Genomic DNA, 22214 nt, shown 5'->3' with positions numbered 1-22214 from the left:
ACCTGTCAGTTTCCAATCATCCATTCAAAGGACAAAGGACCCATTTCCGGGAATCATCTACAGCTGTTCTTTGGATAGCTTTTCCATTAATACTCAACTGGAGACTCAGCTTTTTATAATTCAGTTTCCCAGAAAAAGCATCCTCTTCTCTTAGGATTCAGTACATCTGAGATTTGCAGAGTTCACTCTTGTGCCATGTGCTGACCTTGACCTCATTGATGTTAATTAACCACAGAAAGTAACAAGAGTGTGGAGAAAGACCACTCTCCTCAGCAGCCTACAGGCCAACTCATAGCCTTTCCTCTATTGTCACTACACTGGCTCTTTTAAAACAACTACAAATTCTTCCACTCTGTATGCAAATGGAGATATTTTTCCGCTTCAATTTTTGAAATTGTAGACATGTAATAAAATGTCACCCAGCACTGTTTTGCTTAATCCATCTGCTCCTGCTTATATCTGTTGTCCTTTCTTTTCAAATCCTGGTGACTGAAGTCATATAAAGCAGACCGACTGCTCAGAAGCAGGGTGAAAGGAATTAACAGCACGAGGGGAAGCCCATGTCCATGTGTGGGTTCAGGCTGGTGGGTAGGGAGAGGGGAGGCTTAGAAAGGGCGATGGTATCAGAGGGAAGCCTTAGATACAACGCATTAAATCCCCTTTTAGCCTGCCATTAAGCGCTTTTGGAAATCTTAATCTTCAAAGATTTAGTTTAATTTTGATTATAAACAAAATATCTTTCTACCAATGGTAATTAATAAAACAAGAAAGCAGAGACACAGACCAGTTGATTTCCTCTGGTTAACGAGGTACCCCTGACAGCTTACTGCTTTATTTAATTATTTGTTTTGTGCTTCGTTCTATCTTGCCTCACTCCACAAAAGCCTTGGTATGCCTAATGGTAAAAAACATTGTCTATAACATTATGTATATAAAAAAAAAATCAAAGCAGGTTAAAGGCAAATTAGAATAGAATAGCAGGATCCAGAGAGTAATTCAGCGGGTTATAAAGTCCCACTAATTGCATTACAGGTGGAAATTTGGCTCGGGAGGTCTTGACACAGAAAGGAAAATGGACAACACAGTTACATAGTTCTCGCTGAGGAAGAAAAAGCACTTCAGTTGTGCAGAGGGAGCAAGGTTTTTCCTAGCACTTTGTGTTAAACAAATTTCTTACCTAGGGCTTCCTTCAAGAAGCCAATGACACAATGTCCTTTACCAAATGCCAGCAGTCATTTAAAGGGTAGATACCTCCCCCCAAACTGCTCATAGATTTAAGTTTGTAATCAAGGGGGAGGGAACACATTTTGGCCTGTAAGTTATCACCTTTCAGTTGATCACGTTGTTAACTTTGGATTGACTTATGTGACATTTTCTCAGATAAAGGCCAACGTGCATAGCAGAGACAGCGTGGTGGAAGCCACAGATGGCCATGCACTTGGCCAATCGAATAGGGGTGGAAGTGACAGTGGCCCAATTTTGTACCTAAGGCGCATGTGGCATTGTGTGTTTCCCCTGGTCTGTCTGGGGGCTTTTGATCTCTGTCAGAATGACATGCATTTGGTAGTTGCTGCCACCTTCAGCTTGGGCCACAGAACACATCTGACCTTGACATGAAGCTCCGGCAGACCGGAGCAAGAAATAACAACAGGCTTATGTTGTATACTATTGAGATTTTGTAGTTATCTGTTAAATAGCATTGTGGCAATAGCTTTCTTACACCCTGCCTTGGCTACTTCACAAGGCAGGTTAAGTGATGGTTAAGAGAATGATCAGGGATATTATCTCAATGTCCACATTTAATGGGTGATGAACAATTGCTTCCTTCTTTGATGTTTATTCCAACGTATTCCAGTATTCAGCCAACCTGCCTGCAGCTTGCTGGCAAATGAACTGATCCTGGGACAGGCCAAGACCCAGAAGTGTATGGCAAAAAATTGGGAGAAGGTGAATAGTAGAGAATGTGGTTCATTTTGGCTTGCATCGCCCATTAGTTGACATTTTATGTGGATCCTTGTGTATTGCAACAGGCACTGTGTATATTTGGCCCACTATGCGTGGATGAGGGGGTTAAGCTGAGACTGCTGGCTGGAAAGATGTAAAAGGACAATCCAGAAGAAGCTCAAAGAACTGGGACAAAGAGCCATGAGCTACCAACAGGAGTTTGGAAGCTCAAGTGGAAGTCGGCTGGTTACTGTTAAGCACAAGTCCTTTGACCTGCTTGATGTATCACTTTGTTCAATCAGTAAAATTCTGAATTATCTACTTGTCCTTTGCTGGAGATAACCATGGGCAATAGAATGATACCATCCATGTGTCTGAATAGTCTTATTTACCCTACTTTGGTCATCCTAGCCCAAATAAAATACAATAAACATTTATCAAGCACCTACCAACAATTTCAGTACTACTTATAGGGCATCTGCTATGAGCCAATAATATGTGGCCCCAGGGATACACAAGTCAGCCCCCAGGCATGGTTAAACATATGCCAGGTTATAAAATACTTGAGGACTTGTACTTCATGAAGACTCAGAAGTACAGATAGCACTGATGGGGACCAAGACATGCCACCCCAAAATATGCCACTTTGGCATAAGAACCGTTTTGAGCTGAATGCATTTGAGCTCCTGAAGCCTCTTATCTGCCTAAAAGCAGAGCTTCCCCCAAAGAACTCCATTGTCAGATACCCTCTCCCCGGGAGCCACTTGAATCTTTTCTTCTGGGAGGACAACACTACACCCAGACAGATGTTGTCACAAACAGTATCTCCCAGCTATTCTCCTAAGGGCCCATTTATCATTCCAAAAAGCCATTTGCTTTTCCGTAAGTGCTCTTGCCCCCTCCCTTTCAATAACTAAGTTAGCTATACAGACCCCCCAATTCTAACCACCCCTTTCAGTTGCTCATCCCTGGGTAGTCCCCGTGCTAACAGGGCTCAATGCACATGTTAGCTTCTGTTTGTTTTTTCCTTGTTGATCTGTCTTTTGCCTAGCTGGAGAACCTAGATGGTTAGAAGGAAAAAGATATATTTTTCTTCCTCCCTTATATCACAAAGCTTAAAATCTACCATGTATTTCACCATGTTATATATAGCACCTCTGACCTCTTTTACAGACTAAAAAGTACAGTAATACTGATGGCATAAATAATACTGACTTTACATCATGAGCTTATTATCGCACAGATAGCCTCTACTGACATAATTGCCAGGGTCCGCTATTTCTCTGTTAAATTAAAATTAAATGGTTGGAGACACTGTGTGCTAGGCACAATAATGGGGACATTCCAGTCAACTGATCCTCGCCGTGATTCTTTAATATTAACCCCACTTTATAGATCAGGAAACAGGCCTTGAGCCTGTCACTTGTTTAAGGACTGTCGGAGTCCAAGTAGGTTCCTTTTTTTTTCTATGCATCCTGCTACCTTCATAGTTTATTTACTGTGCTCCATATGGTGCAGTCACTGGAAAGCAAATGGCAATTGGAGAAAGAAAAAAAACAACAACAAACTTGCCTGCCATTTCTCTTCTTCATAGCTAGAGAAAGAGTTTAGTAACATCAGTGTCAATGATCATAAAGCGAAATGTCCTAAGCCTTAAATTTGCTTTTCAAATACCAGTATTTCAGAGGCAGATTACCTGACTCCAATGATATGCCTCAAACCTCGCACTGTGTGTGCAATGAGAGGGAATATTTTCATCCATTCTAAGAGACTGTCAGAGAAAAACATTTTCCTGATACCATACCCAAGAGAACAGCGTGTGGAGCAACATTATCATATTTTACGGAACTTTTCAGATACTTCATGCAGCAAAGTGTATATTTTATCTTTTGAAAAGCCTTGGTAACAAAAGGATAAAATATCCATTTGAAACTCAAAGTACAGTCTAATAATGCTGCATTCACATTAATAACATTAAAGGCAATTCACAGGGCTAGGTAGCTCACCTGTCTGCAGTAGGAATGAACGTTCCTCAGCTGCAGGAGGAAAAGCTCAGCCCTGGGGGAGCCCACACTTTGTAGCAGGGGATAGGAGGACGCTTAGGGCAGAGTGGAGGGCATCCATTTAGAAAGGCTTCCTCCCAATGGGCAAGATGCCGCGGGGGCGGGATTTCTTGCGCATGTGAGTTAGGTACATGCTTAGTTTAATTTGCATATTCCTCTAGAATCACGAGGGTATTGATTCTAGCCTCTAAGAGCCATTTATATGAAGCTTTCAGGGTGCTCTCAGGAAAGGGCAAAGGGGACTTTGGACTTCACAGTGGGGATCTCAGGGAAAGCAGGAAGAGAAAATGTACCAATTCTTGGTAGTTGGGGGACTAGAGGCTGGGTGAGTTACTCTAAGGTGGTAGAGAGTCTAAAGACATATGTCTTGGGTGAGGCATCGTTTTCTTGGTGACTGAGGGCAGCGCTTCTGATTCCCATCAGGCATCATCACACAAATGGCTCCCAGACAAGTCCCCAGGGATCTTGTTTTACACTTTTTTTTTTTTTTTATCAGGGGCTCCTATGAAATTAAAAAAGCCATGCTATCTTCTGGGAAACTCAAACGGAGGCTGAAGTTCCTTCAAGGTCAGACCATTCAGGCTTAGGAAAAAGGCTTTTACTTGCTTTGGAGAAGTTCCAGTATCAGGATGGGAACAGTAATGCCATGTTTCAGCAGTGTGTGCAAGAAGAGCAGTGTGGAGCCCTACTGGTGGGACAAGCAGGACAGACGCCAGCTCCACAGGCGGCAGCCTCCCAGGAAGGATGTGTTACTCAAGTCCATGTAGAAGGGAGGGGCCTGGGAGATGGGGGTAAACTCTCACAATGGTCTTGAGTGGGGACGTTGAGCTAAACACCATTGCAATCGCAATCCTAGGATTTGATTGTCCTATTCCTGATGTGACTTGAGAACTGGAAGTCACCTTTGAATTTCTTTCAGCCTTAACACTGGAGGTAGAGAAGAACAAATTTCAAATTTCTATCCATTAGTATCCACCAAGTACTAAGGGCAGACTGAGAAATGACTGGCAGGGATGTGTCAGCTTTGCCTCTGTTAAATTATGCACATGATATGAAATGACTTAAAGGATGACTGCTAGGAGAAACTGGGGCAGGCCATTTACACTGGCTAGCCAGTCCTCTGAGGCTCCTGACTTTCAAAGTTTTTCTTGATTTGCTCTGAGCCCAGTAGAACTTGGAAATGTGCCTATCCATGTTTCCACAATGCAATTCATGTTCTTTGGGGGGAATAACCCAAAGGCAGAAACACCACTGTGTGCCCTCATCACAAAGTGCAGAAGAGAGAGAAGACAGAGGTGAGAGAGAAAGCATTGCCACCCTCTCTACGGGGAGAAAGCGCACATATTTGTGCTCTAGAAATGAAAACTGTATGTCTTTCCCCTGACTCTGCAGCTGCCAGACCTGGTGCAGTGATAACACTGACTATCTTGGGCATTTTCTGTGGTACTTTTTGATGGAGGATGGAGGAAAATTAACTGCCCATTCAGAAACGACATTGAGTAGGTACTTTGCCACCTTGCCAGGGAAGAAAGTGGCAGCCAGATAACAAAGCAGAGCTATATAGCACTACCTCTCAGGATAAAACATGGGTGATGCTAGAGCCAAAACAAGCAGGCGGCAGAGATTTAATTAACAGGCTGAACATGGTAAAAGCCCAGCTTAGGGCGCCACCTTTATACATGCTTTCCATTTATGGCAGAAAGGAGGAAATTGGCCGAAGGTCAGGCTCTTCTGCTCCCATGCCCTCTTCTTCCTAAACCCTTAATGTACATGCAAAATATTGCTCCCTGTCCTGTTGCTTTAGTACAATACTCTGGAAAGGAATACAGTCTTGTGCTCAGATAACCTAAGGTGGAAACTCAGCCCTTTTTCTTGTCATCCCTGTAACTCTAGGTCCATGATTTAACAACTGAACATTTCAGTTTCCTGGTCTGTAAAACTGACCATTTCGGGCTGTTTGAGAAATTAAATGAGATAAATTATGTATGTATAAATGGATGTGGTAGGCACTCAATATATTTAGTTCCTTTCTCTTTTCCCATCTACTTGTAATTGCAGGATCAGGGGCATTTTTTTTTCCTACTCATCTATTTATCACTTCATTCAATAAACATTTATCGAGTACTTTCTTTATGCCATGCACTTTGCTACTAACTGGAAGCTGTGAGCCACAGCCATAAAAATTAACGGCCCAAAGAACCTAGAGAGCAGGCTGACAGGGGCCCCTGTTATTCAAGGCCTGATGCCTCCTATCTGTTGATGCTTTAAGCACACAACTCCACGGCGGAGATGCCAGACCACACGTTAACCCGCGAGGACAATATGTTCTTCCAAACAGATTCTGTTGCTGCTATTTGAATATGCATTGAGGAACTCACGCTGGTGTGAATTTCCCTCTGAAAGGCGACCAGCGTGTACCCTTTTCCCTTCAGGTCTACGGGGGCTCCAGTCCACAAAAAGGCAAATTAAAGGCCTCACCCAATGTGTCATTGTAGGTGTTTGTGTAACATCTGACCTTCTCCCGTCTTCACAGTCCTTTTAATTTTCCATTTCTAATCCAGAAGGTAGCAGTATGGAACACGTAGAACAGTGGACTATACAGTATTGGTGAAGTCACTTATTTGTATATTACATGTGATCACTTCCTTTCCCCCATTACACTCTTCCAAGTGGGTAACTTATAGTTATTAACTTTCAGGAAGCCCCTATATATCATAGCATCATCCCATTAAGCCTTTTGGAAATTCATCACAAATCAGTATACAGATGACATTGATGTCTTATTGCCATTCATTCCTCCTGGGCCGTTTTCAGCAGTTCATTTTTTATATCCCCGCAGTACTGAAATATGTCTCACTCCAGGATCTGTCCTTTTTGTAATCGCAAAAGGAAAGCTTGGCAGTTGTCGTATATTACACTCTTGAGAAAAATGCTAGTAATACTTCGAATTGATTGGACAGCATGGACTCAGAACTGCCTGGCACAGGGCTATTTCCTCACTCCTATTTAGATTTTTTTTTTTATCCCTACTCTTACGTTTTGGATTCAGAAATGATGACACAATCATTAAAAGGCAGCGTGTTGAATAAGGATCACTTACTGGGAAAAGCCTAACAGCTCCTTCCCATTTCTTCCCTTTAGACTTTCAAATACATTCACAGTATGTGTTTATGGCGTTGCACGCTATGCTGTTGGAATCACTGACAAGAAGCTGGTGGGGAGCCGGGGTTGTGAAAGAGCCCAGGACACCCCTGGTTTTGGAGTCCTGTGGCTTAACCTGGAAAAGCAGTAGAAAATATTGCTTTGTGACTGCCAAGGCATTGGGCAAAAACTATACCCCCATGCCAACCTTCCCTTGGCAAAGATGTGATTAGGAGGACTATAGGCTGTTAGGAGACAAGCCAGTAAAGATGGATTGAAAGAGGAGTTAGGATGAAGGTAAGGAAAGTCAGGGTCCCATATGATCACTTCTACGCTTCCCTCCTCCTCCCCAGTTAGTGGCAATTGGGGGTGTAGGGGCAGAATACAGGGCACAGGCAGCTCAGTTTGAATGATATATTACTTCATGGTCGTTGGCATCATTTCCAATATGAATATTTGTAACAAATCTAAAACTTTCTTTTCAACACCAGCTGTAATAGATGCTGTTGGTGACTCACCCAGATCCCCTTTTCTGGGCCAATGGACAGGTCTCCCAGCCTCTATGAATGTTGACTGCAATCCACTCACCCTCCTCCTGGGAACCGCCCTTGATCTACAAGAACTACGTAAATGTTTATCTACCAGATCTCCAGGAGAAAAAGCCCGAATGTGTAGCATTTGCAGATTCCTGTAGGGTAAAACACCCCTACCAAGGTGGATTTCAAGTTACCAACTTGATGTCACTGAATACAGAGGTGGGAAAGATGGGCTCTTAATACAAGATGGGCTCTTAAAGGCTGGGGTGAGCGGTTTCTCCAGTATATTCTCAGGCATCCCTGAGAATGCCAAGGAGGTTGTACCCCTCGTAGGCTGCCTCCCTAGGCTCTAGGGGTGGATGGGGGAGGTGAGCACAAGCAGGTGCCATTCATGCCCAAGAGCTCCCTTGGGGTCAGGCTCCAGGTAGACCCCAGGTGGACGCCACGTGAACCCATATCATTGCTGAACTCCCCCCCTGCCCAGCTCCGCCCACTCCTTGGCCGCCTTCACTTGACTACGCTTCCTCAGCAAGTCATTTGCACAAGACTCTCCATCTCAGGCTCTAATCCTGGGCTTGGAGGGCACCAGACCCTGAAAGGGTGATGCCACACTTATTTTGAACTGATAATTTTGCCCAAATCTTATTCTATCAGAGTTTGTCAAGCTCAGGATAAATAATTTAGGAGTCATTACACACTGAGTTGATTTCTATAGTCAAGCCTAGCTAGCAAATGAGCATTAAATAGCAATATGCTATATACATAATGTGTATTCCCTTTCTGCAGCATAGCACAAGTGATGCATTTTGCTCATATTAAGAAATTAATGAAAATAGCGATTTGGCTAAAAAAATAAATAAAAGAAAGAAGAGTAGCTTTTTTCCCAAGTAATAAAATAAATATTTTCTGACTATTTCAGAGGACAATGCTAATTAAGAAACATCAAGAAACATCTCTGTTCTTTAGATATGATGTGAAACGTATTTGTAACACAAAGATGGGAGAAAATCTTTTCAGGCCAGTGAAATGCTGCTAATTTGATAGGTTTCTCTTGTATGTGAAACGCCAAACTGTGTGGGTGTGTGTGTTTTCACTTAGTGGTAATATCATGTACCTTCATCACGGATTTTACACATAAGTAAGTTTTATGTATGGTCAGAGTATGTGTGTTTCAGGGCTAAGGGCCCAGGACTGACTATGTCATGTTAAGTGTCGATGTGATGAAGATCTGGGTAAAAAAAGGAAGAGAATCTGTGCAGAACATTAGGTGAGCAGTGCTAACGTAAACAAAATGAAATACCGTTCTGAATTTACTATATGAAAGAAACAGATGTTAGGCTGAACTAGCTAACCTTTAAACATTTAATTTATCTATTTATATGATTCATAAATATTCTATATATTTAAGGCATACAACATGATGATTTCCTATACATATACATAATAAAATGATTACTGCAGTCAAGCTAACATATCCATCTCCTAAAAGTGGTACCATTTTTTTTTTGTTGGTGGCGGTAGCTGTGAGAGCACCTGAAATCTACTCTCTTAGCAAACCTCCAGTTGTTACCTGTTGTCATCATGCTGTGCATCAGATCTCTAGACTTATTCATTCTTTGTAACTTCCACTTTGGGGCGGCGAGGTGGGGGAAGTGGGAAGAACGGGCCGATCTTAACATTACTCACAGTTTGGATCTTGGTCCCTAGCATGATATGGAACAAAAGCTTAGAACACCTACATTCTAAAATCATAAAAGTATGAGCTGCTGGAAAGACATGAATTGATTATTTTAGCTATTCTTAATCCTTCATACAATATTAATAAAGCTGTATCCACATGACATTAAATTTTCATAAGAAAAATTAAGAGTCTGATAGTTGCTCAGATATTCAATTGTTGGTGATACACAGACTTCCTAAAATCTTATTTTTGATTCCAGTCTTCCAGTTTTCATCTAGTTCTTTTGTTTCAGAAAGAATTTTAGAAGCAAATTGGCATTTTCTTAAGTCGTTTAAACAGAACCTACCTCTTTTTTTTTCTTTCCTGAGGTGATGAGGAAACTTTTATTTATTTCTATTATTTTTAGACCAAAGATACTCCGTTTCCAGGAAATGAGAGCCCTTTAACAGGACTCAAAGTCTCTAAAGTTTATGTAGGGAGAGCTTTGTTGGCCAATTTCAGAGCCTTTTGGGAGAGAATGCACAACTGATACCAGTTTTTTTCTTTTTTAATAGCAAAATCCAAAACTTCTCTTGGGCATGTGACTATTTCTGTGTCACCTAGGTGCTCTGCCCATTTTATCTTTTTGATTATGATGGAGACACTTGTTCTGGAATGCATGAGAGAGAGAGAGAGAGAGAGAGAGAGAGAGATGAGGCTAGCTGGGGTAAATCTGTAAAAATTAGATCACGCTTTTTCTTTTTCTCCTCCTCGTCTCCCCCATATTTAGATGGATGGCTAGAGTGCTGAGCTGTAAGCAACAAATGCGAATAAGACAGTTTGTTGTCTGCTTTTGAAAGCACAGTTAAATTGTAAAGTGCCTGCTGATGTCATCTGTAGAATCATGTAACCAGAAAACTAAGGTGATGCCATGTGCCAGATACTTAACTGCTAAGTTTCCTGAAGGAAAAGCTTCTTGCCAGGAATTCATCTGCCTATACATTCATTAAGCATCTTGAGTTAATTCTCCTCATATCATCTTACAAAAACCGTGCTCGGATAACTTGAATTTTCTCTCATTTAAGTGTTGTCACCAAAATCATACAATTGTCTGTTTTTCTTATAAAAGACAATTGCATGAAAGGGGAGCACCTATCCCACTACAATGCAGAACAAAGAGGACACAGATTCCTTAGTCATACATACTTAGGACCAGGAGAAAGGAAGGAGGGAGGGACAAGGAGAAAAGAGATACAGGCAAAGGCGAAAGGGAGAGACTGGAGAGAAGGATGAGAGAGGGGAGGACAGCAAGTCAGAGAGATGGAGAAGAGGAGCAGACATGAGGAGAGGGAGAATAGAGTACCAAGGAGCAGGAAAGGAAAGCAAAGTCTTTTCTAATACTCACCAGAGGAGGAAAGAATGAGCAAGAACTGATACATTTATAAAATACGAAAAGCCATCATCCAGGAGTTTCCTTGGGAGACTTGCCTAATGACTGTGCACTGGTTTTCTGGGTGATGTTAAGAGGGACACATTACAGGGAACTGCCAAGACAGTGACCAGTCATCCTCCTCCCGGACCTCAGTGAGGCAACGGCACACGAGAACCTATCCCAGCGACGGAACGCCTGTGCTCTGAATCTATTTCCAAACTTAGAAAACAGCATCTCAGCCTTCAGCATTTTGCTAATCTTTCATCACTTTTTCAGCCCTGCCCACTGAATCCTTCCACTGCCTGCAAAAAGCTCTGCCCTGAGCATATATACAATTACTTTGGCCTCATTTAAAAAAAAATCTTTAATTAAAGCCCTTTCTTGTAATTTTGCCCTGAGTTCTCCATTTTAGCTGCTCAGAGCAAAATATCCTAAAGGAGAAAGAATCCTGTATGTGAAACTTGGAGGAATAATTGTGAGAGAAGATGAGAAGAATAGATGGCAAGTTTCTTCCAAATCAACACTAGGGTTTTAAAGGGTGTCTTCCTTTTGGACAGTTCACATCCTAGTTCAATTCTCACTCCGGGGTCAGCCTCAAACAAATTACATTCCATGTGTTCTGTGTAACCACAGCTCACAGAGAATTGGAGAGCTTCTAGATGGGAAACGGAATCTCAGGTTAAGTAAGTCAAGGCTCTTGTCTGAAGCCTGAGCTTGTTCTCAATGCCAATCTCAAGTGGCTCGGTGCCAATCAGAACGCTTTTCGTACTGGGGTTCTCAGTGAAACACGTGGAGGTTGTTCAATTTGCACGCAGCTTGAACTCTTATTTTGAATTGAAGTCTGGACTGAGCCATTTCCCAACACGAGAGCTTGTTCTCTATGGCTGAGGCTGCACAGGACAGGGGCGACTGGAAGGCACCTGTAATGACACCTTTCAGATAGACAGATACAACTGAATCTAGAACCTTGCATTCTGCTCATTACCACTGTGCTCCTCTCCTTTTGTGCTTTGCTTGGTCAATGTGTTTTTCGTCAGTTAATCTGACCACCGGCACCAAGGATCTGACTGTAAAACCCCAGATCCTGTCTTCTCAGTGAAGGTCACTGCAGGACAATGACCTCACTTATCGCAGACATAGTACCTTCCACAGTGCTATGGAATTAGGCTGAGTTAGTGTGTTGGCATCTTCCCTGTGCTATATTTACTCACACTGAGCACACTATCCATTCACTTCCTCTACTTTCAAGCATCTAGTGATTTTACAGCAAATCTAGCCCAGCCTGCATCTGTGCAGCTTTTTATAAATACATACCTTTTGTATTGGGGATGCTGGCAAGGTGGTTCTGAATTCCAATTCTGTCACCCGAAGAACTGCAACCGCTTTACCTCTCAGCATACTGGCTACTAATTTGAACGTGAATATTAGTCTCTTTGACAGAGAAACTCAAGTGGGAGTTAAGGTGTGTTTTCTTGCAAACAGCAACATCTCTGGTGGTAGCTGCTATGGTCGACATGGTAGTATCGCCCCCTCCCCCCCCAATTCACGTGCTGACATCCTAATCCCCAAGGTGGTGGTTTCAGAAGGTAGGGCCTTTGGGAGATGATTAGGTACAAAAGACAGAGAGCCCTTGTGATCAGTACGCTTATGAAAGAGGCCCCGCTGAGCTGCCTAGCTCCTCTTGCCATGCGAGGACCCAGCCAGAGATGCCTGCTATGCACCAGGAGGCGGGTCCTCCCTAGCACCTTACTGGTGCCGCAAATTTAGAGTTCCTGGCCTCCAAAACTGTGAGAGACAAAGTTCCATTCTTTATAAGCTACCCAGTCGCTGGTAGTTTGTTACAGTGGCCCAAAGCCACGAGGACAATAGCTAACGACTGTGGAGCATTTTCTTCTCTGCCACACACTAGCCTAATGGCCCTGGAGTCTGACAAATTTCATATTATTCCCGATATCACAACACTGTGAGGTAGGTACGCTTTATACATGAGGGAACCAAAGCTTAGAGAGGTTAGGCCTAAAATTCAAGCCCAAAGCAGAACATGTGTGCACATCCGTCCCCCCTCACTCCCCCCAAAAAAACCCAGAGGTCAACATTACCTGAATACTCCTGCTTCCTCTCACCACAACTTTAAAAGACCTTCTCATTCTGGAAGTCTCAATGCATCCTGGGCTTTATTTTCTCGGCAACCACTTTGACAGCTGACTCCTTTTTTTGTCCTCGCTCTTGGCTAGAAGCCCTTTCTCTCACACCTCTTATACACCATTTAAAAACATTATTTCTTGAAAAACTCCCTGTGCAGCCACATCCCTCTCTTTAACTCCTACCAGCTCCTTTTTTTGTACCATCCTTTGTAATTGTATTACCATAATTTCATTTTTAAGAGCTTCCCAATCCTCTAGAGTTATCTTTCACGAGGCAATGAGTTCCTATCTATTTTAACTACGATATTTCAAACATCTGCCGTTTGAAGGCTTAGCATGTCTGACAATGATAAGCACACACACACACACATATATATATATATATATATATTTTTTACCTTGGCTACTGTATTTTCTAAGATGACACGCCCACTTTCTCCCAGAGTTTTACTGTCCATTCCACACCACTCAGCTGCTTGTCCTTGTTGGTTAGAGTTAAATAAAAATAAAAGACTCTTCTTCGCTACCTTCTGAGAAAGGATATTAGCAATATGGCAAGTCGAGACATTTATCAAACCACAAAATACAGATGGGTGAGAATTGCACTCACTTTGTCATCAGCTCTTAAAGATCTACTTTATCCCACAAACAGACATAAAATTTTACGTACCATTTCCATCTCAAAGCTTCAGTGTAAAGAGGCCCATGCATGGTACTTAAAGACAGTTCATGAGTTCCAAATGGGTAAGAATACTTATTGATGGAAGCTTAATGTCAGTTAGCCAATAAAAATCAGCACCACAGCAACATATTTTGATAGCAAAATGGATCTCTCTTTACATTTTCTTGAGTCACACACAGGGAGCCAGAACACCTAACATTTAAAGACCCTCCTGCCCAAAACATTTCATTCTACCTACCTTTCCGTGGTAGCTCATATTCTAGCACCTCCAGAAAGCCTGGTTTGACCAATCCAACATCTTACCCCCAATAAAAATTAACGCAAAATTGATTGATTTGCTAATTAATCAGTTCACTGCTTCCTTAGTCTCTATCTATTCCACTATTAAACAGTTATTTAAATCAGTTACTGCCATTTAACTTCTGTGTATCTGTATTTTCTCTGCTATCTAACATAAATTCCTAGAGGCACATAAAAGCCTCGCTTATAAGAGGTTTCAGAACATGCCAATGTAGACATGCCATGAATTTCAATGATTCATTGTGGTCAGCTAAATGTTGCTATCAGGCTCATAGGAAAATTGAAAAGTAGAAAAGTGATAAGATGTTAAGCAACACACGTGGGTTACATGCCTTGTTTTTTTCCAACTTAGTATTTTCAACCATATTTCAGGAAAAGTACTGCAACACCTAAAAATTAGTTTCTACCCATAGATTCTATTGACAGCAAGGTCACTTTTCATCATGGAACCTTCCCACATTGTCTCCACCTTAAGCCAATGCAACTTTTGAATAAATACACAAAAACCCTTTCCTTGGTAATCAAGGATAATCTTGGTTGAATTCAGATCCACCTGTACGATGATAGATAACCTTAGGGAAACAAAATAATAATATGAAAACACATTTATCTTGAGGAACTGTTAATCTAAGACTGGGCAGAGAGGGCAAGTCAGCCTGTAAGCCAAGGTTCGGGTCCTAGAAGAAATATAAGCAAGGTACCTACGAAGTCCAATGAAGAGAGATTTCACCATCAGCTAAAGAGACCAAGAGGCATTCCATGGAGGAGGAAGCACTGGGGCCATAAAGGCTGAAGAATAAAAAGGAAGCGCATCAGGTGAAGAGTATGCTGTGGCCGAAGCACAGATCATGGGGATCTACATCCAATTTGAGAAAGAAAAAAAAAGTATTATAATCTCACTGGAAACAAAAGGTAGGCATAAAGTATAAGAGGAGGAAGACTCTGGAAGGGAGATTGGGGGCCGTATTGCAAGGGCTGTGAAAGCTAGGCTAAGGCGTTCGTGCTGAATTTTACAGATCATGATGCATTTTATTGCCTCCTATTCATTTTATGGTGAATGTGGAAATAGTCACGTAGAGAAAACCTATAGCCTTGTGTTGGATGTCTTCCGTTGGTCCCTTCAGATCCATCTTCACCTGGCTCTGTGGCCGGGAGGCTGGCTTAGACAGGCTGGATCCGTGTGCTGGCTCGGTGTCGTGTCTGACTTCTCTCCAAAGGGCGGCTTGGCAGAAGAAAGGAGGGAAGGGAGTGCCGCCGGGGTCTTCACTGCCCAGCTGCATCCCTGCGGGTTGCACTGAGCTGGCTTCTTCCCTCACTGAAAGTGTCATCTTACGTTCTGGGAGTCAGAAGTCAGATATCAGCTTTGCTTGGATAAAATCAACGCTTCAGCAGGCCTGGATGCTCTAGAGAAGAATCTATTTTCTTGCCTTTGCCAGCTTCCAGAGGCTGCCTGCATTCCTTGGCTCACGGCCTGGCATCGCTCTCACTTCTACTTGTCTTGTCAGGTCTTCTTCTCTGACTCTGACCCTCCTGACTCTGTCTTTTCCTTGTAAGGACCCTGTGACCACAGTGGGCACAACTGGATATAGGGTGCTCTTCCCATTTTAAGATCCTTCACTTCATCCCCCTTCATGATACCTTTTGCTGTGTTAGATAACATATTTACAGATTCTGGGTATTAGGATGTGGAAATCTTTAGGAGGAAGCATTAGTCAATTTACCATATTTACCAAATCTAAGCATAGTTTTGCCTAGAATGGGGAGAGAAGTTAAAAAATAGGTGTTTTTCAGACTATTAAATTAATGCAAGTTTGTTGTAGAAAAATCTATATATAAACTTTAGAAAAACAGAAAGAAAACAATATCACCCTTAACCCTGGGCATATCATGGGCACTTTTTAAACAAAATTGGGATTGGTAAGTGGCAGATTTTAGAAGCTAACTTTTACATCTAACGTGTCATGAGCAATTCTAGTGTCATTAACTATTGAGATATCCATTTTATTAAACGAGCCAAAAGATGAAGATGCCAAAACTAATTTCTGGTTAAAATGGTAGAATCAGCAAGGGATTTTCGACTTGGCTTTAACGTGTTTCCTTCCTTTAGGTATTTTAGATCAGCAGAGAGTTTATTTATGGACACATTCCCTTCATGGGAGCTCAGCTCACCTCTTAACCCACAATCTTCCAGCACCCACCTGTATCAGGAATGCTCCAGGAAAATATTTGGAGGAATTACTGTACTCTAAAAGGATCAAGGGAGGAGAATATTCATATTTTGCTGTGGGTAACATTCTCATTCCATATTTTTATTTTCAAATGACCAAGAAGCTTACTTATATGACTAGCACATGAACATTAACACCTAAACACATCATATACACTCACTTTGGTCTGAGGAAAAAGACAAGGAACATCAAAATATATTGTGAAGCTTTACAAGTTCAATTGCCAACAAGGGCCTCTGTCTTTAAAACAATCAGGATTAAACTGCGATTAAACAACAGTTATATCATAGTCCAATTGCCATATATAGAGACTTCAAATGATCTGAGACCATGAAAGAAGCATTATCTTACCCCACTCCCTTTTGATTCCTGAATTGATTTAGTATCTTCACCTAGAAGAGATTCATTAGCTCCAAGGTCAAGAAAAACAAAATACTATTTAGACTATGGGGAGTTAGATTTAACGGAGTTAAGGGTGGGAGGCTGGGTCCCAAGGTAGGATTCTTATATCCATGTGCAAACCAACCTTCAGTGAGTGTTATTTGCAAAGTACAATTATTTTGGATTTTGTCTGTAAGAGTCCTATGTGTCAGATATTACCACTGGATACAAAATGCTCTCGTTAAAAAAAAACAAGCAAACACTGCTTAAAAAATACCATTGAACATAAGCAACTTGAAAGGTACAAGAAATCTCAGGGCTCAAGTAAAATGAATATCCTCTATTATATCCAAGACACAACATATTCTGATTCTTGTCTAACTAGTATTATTATTTGTATTCTTGTGTTCAGGCTGAATGTCAGCCCTCGCTCCTGCTAAGAAATGCCCTTAATTCATCATCCGAGCCTATGCCAGTCAAACATGTTAAAACAAACTCCATAACATAAGTGAGGGGCTGGGGCAGAGCGGCTTCATGGGTGTGTAAATAAGAAATATTTCAACATGGGCAGGAATCATGCTCCTGGATAAGAATGCAACAGAAAACACGTAACGCCTAGGACGCATTTAACATGCTGATACCCAGCTGATCTCAGACTTCAAAATATGGCACCTTGCCCAAATTCTACAAAACCGCCCAGTCTTGCAGGGTAGCTTTTAAGCCTTATGGCTAGAATACACATTTCCTTAAGGCAAAACAAAATTCAGAGCAGTGATTTGAATCCTCACTTCCAAAACAAGTCTCTAACTCATTAAAAACCACCTTTAAAAAGCTTGCCAGTGTGGTTTAGCTACCATCTATCAAGTTTAGGCATTTTATACCAGTTACTTTATCCTACTCCCATCAATATTTTCTTTTCCACCTTTCCACAAATGCAAAAGAACCATAAGACAGTTCTCAGCTCTTCAAACAGCTGACAACACAAATCGTGCCAGATATAAATATTTACATCGTCAAAAGTCAATGTTTCCAAAACTCCAAACTCCAATGCATTTGAAAATTGATTTGGACCAGGTACACTTTACTGAATTGGGAATTTGAGAAAAAATCATTTATTAACAATAAAAACATCAAAACAAAACATAACACATGAGTGATTTTTAACACCAGACTGTCTCCCAGTCCCTTCTTTCCCAATAAATTTTAGGGAGAAGCTGTCTTGAAATTAGTTATTATTTTTTTTCTTTCACGTCAACACTTTCCTCTACGATAGCCTAATGGAAAGTGAAAATTTTATATCCATTACTTGTGCTAGCTTGCCACATTTCCCATCTTACACCCAATGTACCTTTTCCCTAAAAACGCTTCTAAAGCTTGCCATAACTCTTAGGAAAAAGATCCAGTTCCTTAATATGGCCTCAGGATCTGGCCCCTGCCTTCCTCCCACACCCTTATCTCCCCACCACCTTCTCTTTGGTCTTTTTGCTTCCACCTTTCTGGCCATCTTTCAGATAATTTCCGGAACTCTGTTACCAACCCTCATTCTGCTTTTGGGGACTGTTTTCTTTCTTTCTTTCTTTTTTACTGCTTTTCCCTTTGCCTAGAATACAATTACTCCCCTCATCGCCCTCTCCAAGAAAGAAAGAATAATGGGTCATTTCATCAAAACTGCAACTTGCCCTTCTTACATACTGGTCAGTGAACCTATCCATCTTCAGGGCTTGACATGAACAAGTCCCTTTTTAAGAGAGAGGTGTATGTGAAACCCACATCAAGTTCCTTTTAGGGTTTGTAGAACTAAAACTGCAAATGGAACGATAATTAGGTAGGTTAGTTTCCTATGGAATCAGAGCAATTAACGACATTGGCTGAACAGGAACTTTCCACAGAAATACTTCCCAAGTTATATTTAAAACAGCACACAAGTACTATATAGCTGAATAGCGTCAGTCACATGCGAGGTCTCTTACCACCTGCCTTATGACCTGAGTCAAAGTCACTAACAACACTTTGATGAGTCATTAGATTTTTTTTTTTTTGCGCGCGCGCATGTGCGCGCGCACGTGTGTGTGTGTGTGTGTGTGTGTGTGTGTGTGTGTGTGAGAGACAGTTATGTGATAGGAAGAAAACATATTCTAATATATCAGAAGAAGAAAAAAACCTACCTACAAACACTGAACAGACTGCATAAGCAGAGGAGAGAGCAGAGCCTAAGGAACCCAAACCCTGGAGAATCAGCTGCCAGCAGTAACAAAAGTTGTCCATAATTTTAACCCCAATTTCTTGCACACAAATGATTTTCCACCCCTCTTGAGTTTGCAACAGCTAAATCACCTTCAAACACAATTTTCTCTGTGTGTGTTTTTTTCCACCTTCAACAATGCACTGAACAGTAAAAGGTTGCCAAACAGAAATGAACCAGCAAAAGAAATGCTAAATTCCAGCGATGAGAAAACTCCACAGGCATTATGCCCTTCCACGAATTAAGGAGGAATGCCTTATGGGGGTAGGGGAGGGACGGAAGCATGCTGGCGTGAGAATCACAAAGCACAGCTCAGCATTTCTGTACAGGAGCTAGGATTCTTAGCCAGCAAGATGCCCCTAGGAAGATTAATTATTGATTTTCGTATAAATCATCTAGGGTGATTTTTTGTTTGTTTTTCCTTTTAGGATGAGAAACATCTGATTTTACTTTTGTTAAAAATGTTATTCTCACTTTGTTCAGGTTAAAAGAAGCCCCCAGTAAAAAGGTTTCTGGGAAGAAGGATATTCCCAGCATGATAGGCAGAGGAGGCAACTCTGTGTTCTGACCTTCATGGGGTATCAAGGGATAGAACCTCAGGCAACCTCCAGGGGGTACAAAGTAATTAGAAACACTAGGGTTTGACTAGCTAGGGAGAGAAAGCACAATTTAGACATAATTATATTTGTTGGCAGCAAGGCCTGAGGTCTGTGGGCTTATTCCTAGGTGAGAAGACAAACTCATCCCAGAGACGAGCTGGCTTTCAGAATCAGCATCTCCCCACCCTGCTCCTCAGCGTCACAATGGAAACAACATGGCTGCTTACCTTCCTCCCCCCAGTGTTGATGCGGAGAGGCGTCAGAAAGGGGTCGAAGATCATGTGACTGGTCTCTATGTTGACCGGTGACTGCCGTTTCCCCACAGAGCAAAGATTCCAAGCTGAGTTCACCAATCCCCAGAAAGAAGGAACTAGAAACAAAAAGAAATTGTAGAGTCAGGCTGGCTGGGTGGATGACTGGGGACACGACATAAAAAGAACGATGGTACAAAAGTGGTAAAGTCCAAGAGTCCCCCAATGTTTCCCACCCATAGAGATCCTTCGGTGTTGCTATGGCATTTTCCTGGCCTGAATCTTAGGCAATTGCTGTACGTCCTCCCTTCATGATCTTTAAGATCATAGTTTCTTGTTTCAGACCCATTCATCCTGTGGCCTCTTTGATGAGTACAGTTAGCATTAATGCCTTAGTTGGGAAGATGACATAATCCAACCACATCACCTTTGCAACATGTCTGAGGTATGCTAAATATTTAGCAATTCCTGAGCTCATACTCTGCTTGCCCATTTGGCAGGAATGATGTAAGAATTAACCTTGTCCTATATACAAGAAAGTGACATTCGACATACACAAGGTGTTATTCTGTGGGTTGTGAAGACCAAACTGAGGGAATGAATTATTTCTACAATCCCCAGTCCATGCTAGACAGGATCTTGGCAACTTGACTTTGTTGAGTTCAGTGCTGTGTCATTAACCTAATGTACCAGCAGCTGAAGAATTTGCTCATTTGATAGGCAGGAAAAAATGGCATGGAGTGTTGAGTGCAAATATCCAAAGGGACATTGTCTACTCATCTTCAGTGTCACATTAAAACATCTATTAAAATAAATTTCAATGGTAATTGCCAGTCCTGCTTTCTTTTGTTTGAGAAAGTTAGCAGAAGGAGCCAAACTCTTAATTTTATGTCAGTGAAGATCCAGAAACTATATCTTCAGCCTTTTCCTGCCCCTCTCAGCATTTCTACTGAGGCTCTGGATCCATGTGTCCTCCAAATGCCCCTGAGATAATGTGGCCGTGATTCAATCATCCATCCACAGCATCCATTAGCGGTAGAGTGAGCTCCCACCACATGTCAAACCCTGGGTAAGGTTGAACTGAGTGGGGGGGAGAGGAGGAGGTTAAGTTGAGTGTGTTATGAGACTCTAGATGAGGGGCACCGAACCCCGTAGCCGTGGAAGTGGAGCCAGGGAGCGATTCCTTGAGAAGATGAGCCTGGCAATCAAATCACAACCCTCTCAAATGTACCTATCCCTCTCAGGAACTCAAATTTAATGCAGTGTTTAATTTACAGCAGCTATTGTTCCTGCCCATGACATGGAGGAGAAAGATGAGGTGAGAGAGGAGTCTGGCACACACACTTGCCAAAGAATCTAAATGAGAGACCCATACTTCAGGAACATATTTGGGCTAGATGGCATAGCTAGCCTCAACTAAATCCAAACGTCATAACTCTTTTATTTGTTACAGGTAACTGTTGGGCAGAAGTGGGAGGAGAATTAAAAACGAACTCCTTGGATTCTTAGAAGAACGCTTCAATGTCAAACTATGGGCTTCCTTGTTAATTATGGCAAATACCCAATTTGGTTTAACCCATTCCAATAAGCCTCTGGGGGCTTCACTCCCTTTAGTTTAAAGAGTCTGAATGGGCTTTCCAGCATAAACGATTTTCAAAATGGCAGCAATGGCCAGAGTTACAGAGGGAGAAAGAGAAGGAGTAGAAGGAAGCGTAGAAAGAAGAACATATACAAGTGCTTCCTTGGTACTCTCATTTCTCATCATTGTTTAAGCTGTTATCCCAGCAAGGCATCTTTAGAAGGTACCACACCCCAGAAAAATGGTAATATTTAAGAAAGTTTTTACATGAAACATTTAGTTTTAAAAATATAAACTTCTGTCCTAAACTGCTCTACTTACATCATTGATTTCATCCTCTATTTACTCCTCAATCATTTCAAGTTTATTATGAAAATAAAGCCTCCATCAGGGCATGCGGCTGCCCCTCTTTGACGGTGATGCACATACACATAGCAAATGTGAGGATGCCAGGGATATAGTCATGGCACTGCCACAAACAAGCTGTGTGACCTAAGTCACAGGTCTCCTAGGCCTTGATTGCTCTCTATGGCCCCTATGGTAGGCTCAGTAATGGCCCCCTTCAAAGAGGTCCACATCCCAACTCCAGAACCTGTGAATGTTATCTTAATGGTAAAAGGTACTTTGCCGTAATGTTTCAATTAAGGATCTTGAGATGAGGAGAATCATCCTGGATGATTTGGATGGGCTCAATAAAATCACAGGGGTCTTTTTAAAAGAGAGAGGCATAGGAAGGTCAGCGACACAGAGGAAAGATTGACGGATGAAGAGAGAGGTCAGAGGGGACAGGAGATACTGGCTTTGTTGATGGGGAAAGGGGACAGCAGCCAAAGAATGCAGGTGGCCTCAAGAAGCTGGAACAGGCAAAGCTACAAATTATCCCCCTACAGCAGTGGTTCTCAAACTGCGGGTCGTGATCCCTTTGGGGGTCGAACGACCCTTTCACAGGGGTCGCCTAAGATCATCGGAAGACAAGAAGATACTTACATTACGATTCATAACAGTAGCAAAATTATAGTTATAGAGTAGCAA

At 41.9% G+C, this 22214-nt stretch overlaps 1 protein-coding gene across 1 annotated transcript in view; it reads right to left on the bottom strand.

Annotated features, from left to right (window-relative positions):
• Positions 1–22214, bottom strand: part of LOC109373994 (carbonic anhydrase-related protein 10-like) — a 413587-nt gene that overhangs the window by 166667 nt on the left and 224706 nt on the right. Inside the window, exon 4 of the mRNA XM_019628258.1 lies at positions 19580–19722. Within this exon, the coding sequence (XP_019483803.1) occupies positions 19580–19722 (143 nt within the window). The remainder of the gene's footprint in view (positions 1–19579; positions 19723–22214) is intronic.

This window comes from Hipposideros armiger, unplaced genomic scaffold (assembly GCF_001890085.2).
Source record: "Hipposideros armiger isolate ML-2016 unplaced genomic scaffold, ASM189008v1 scaffold_771, whole genome shotgun sequence".
Lineage (NCBI taxonomy): Eukaryota > Metazoa > Chordata > Mammalia > Chiroptera > Hipposideridae > Hipposideros > Hipposideros armiger.
The sequence above is the reverse complement of the archived record's forward strand: the minus strand, read 5'-3'. Positions and strand labels throughout refer to the sequence as shown.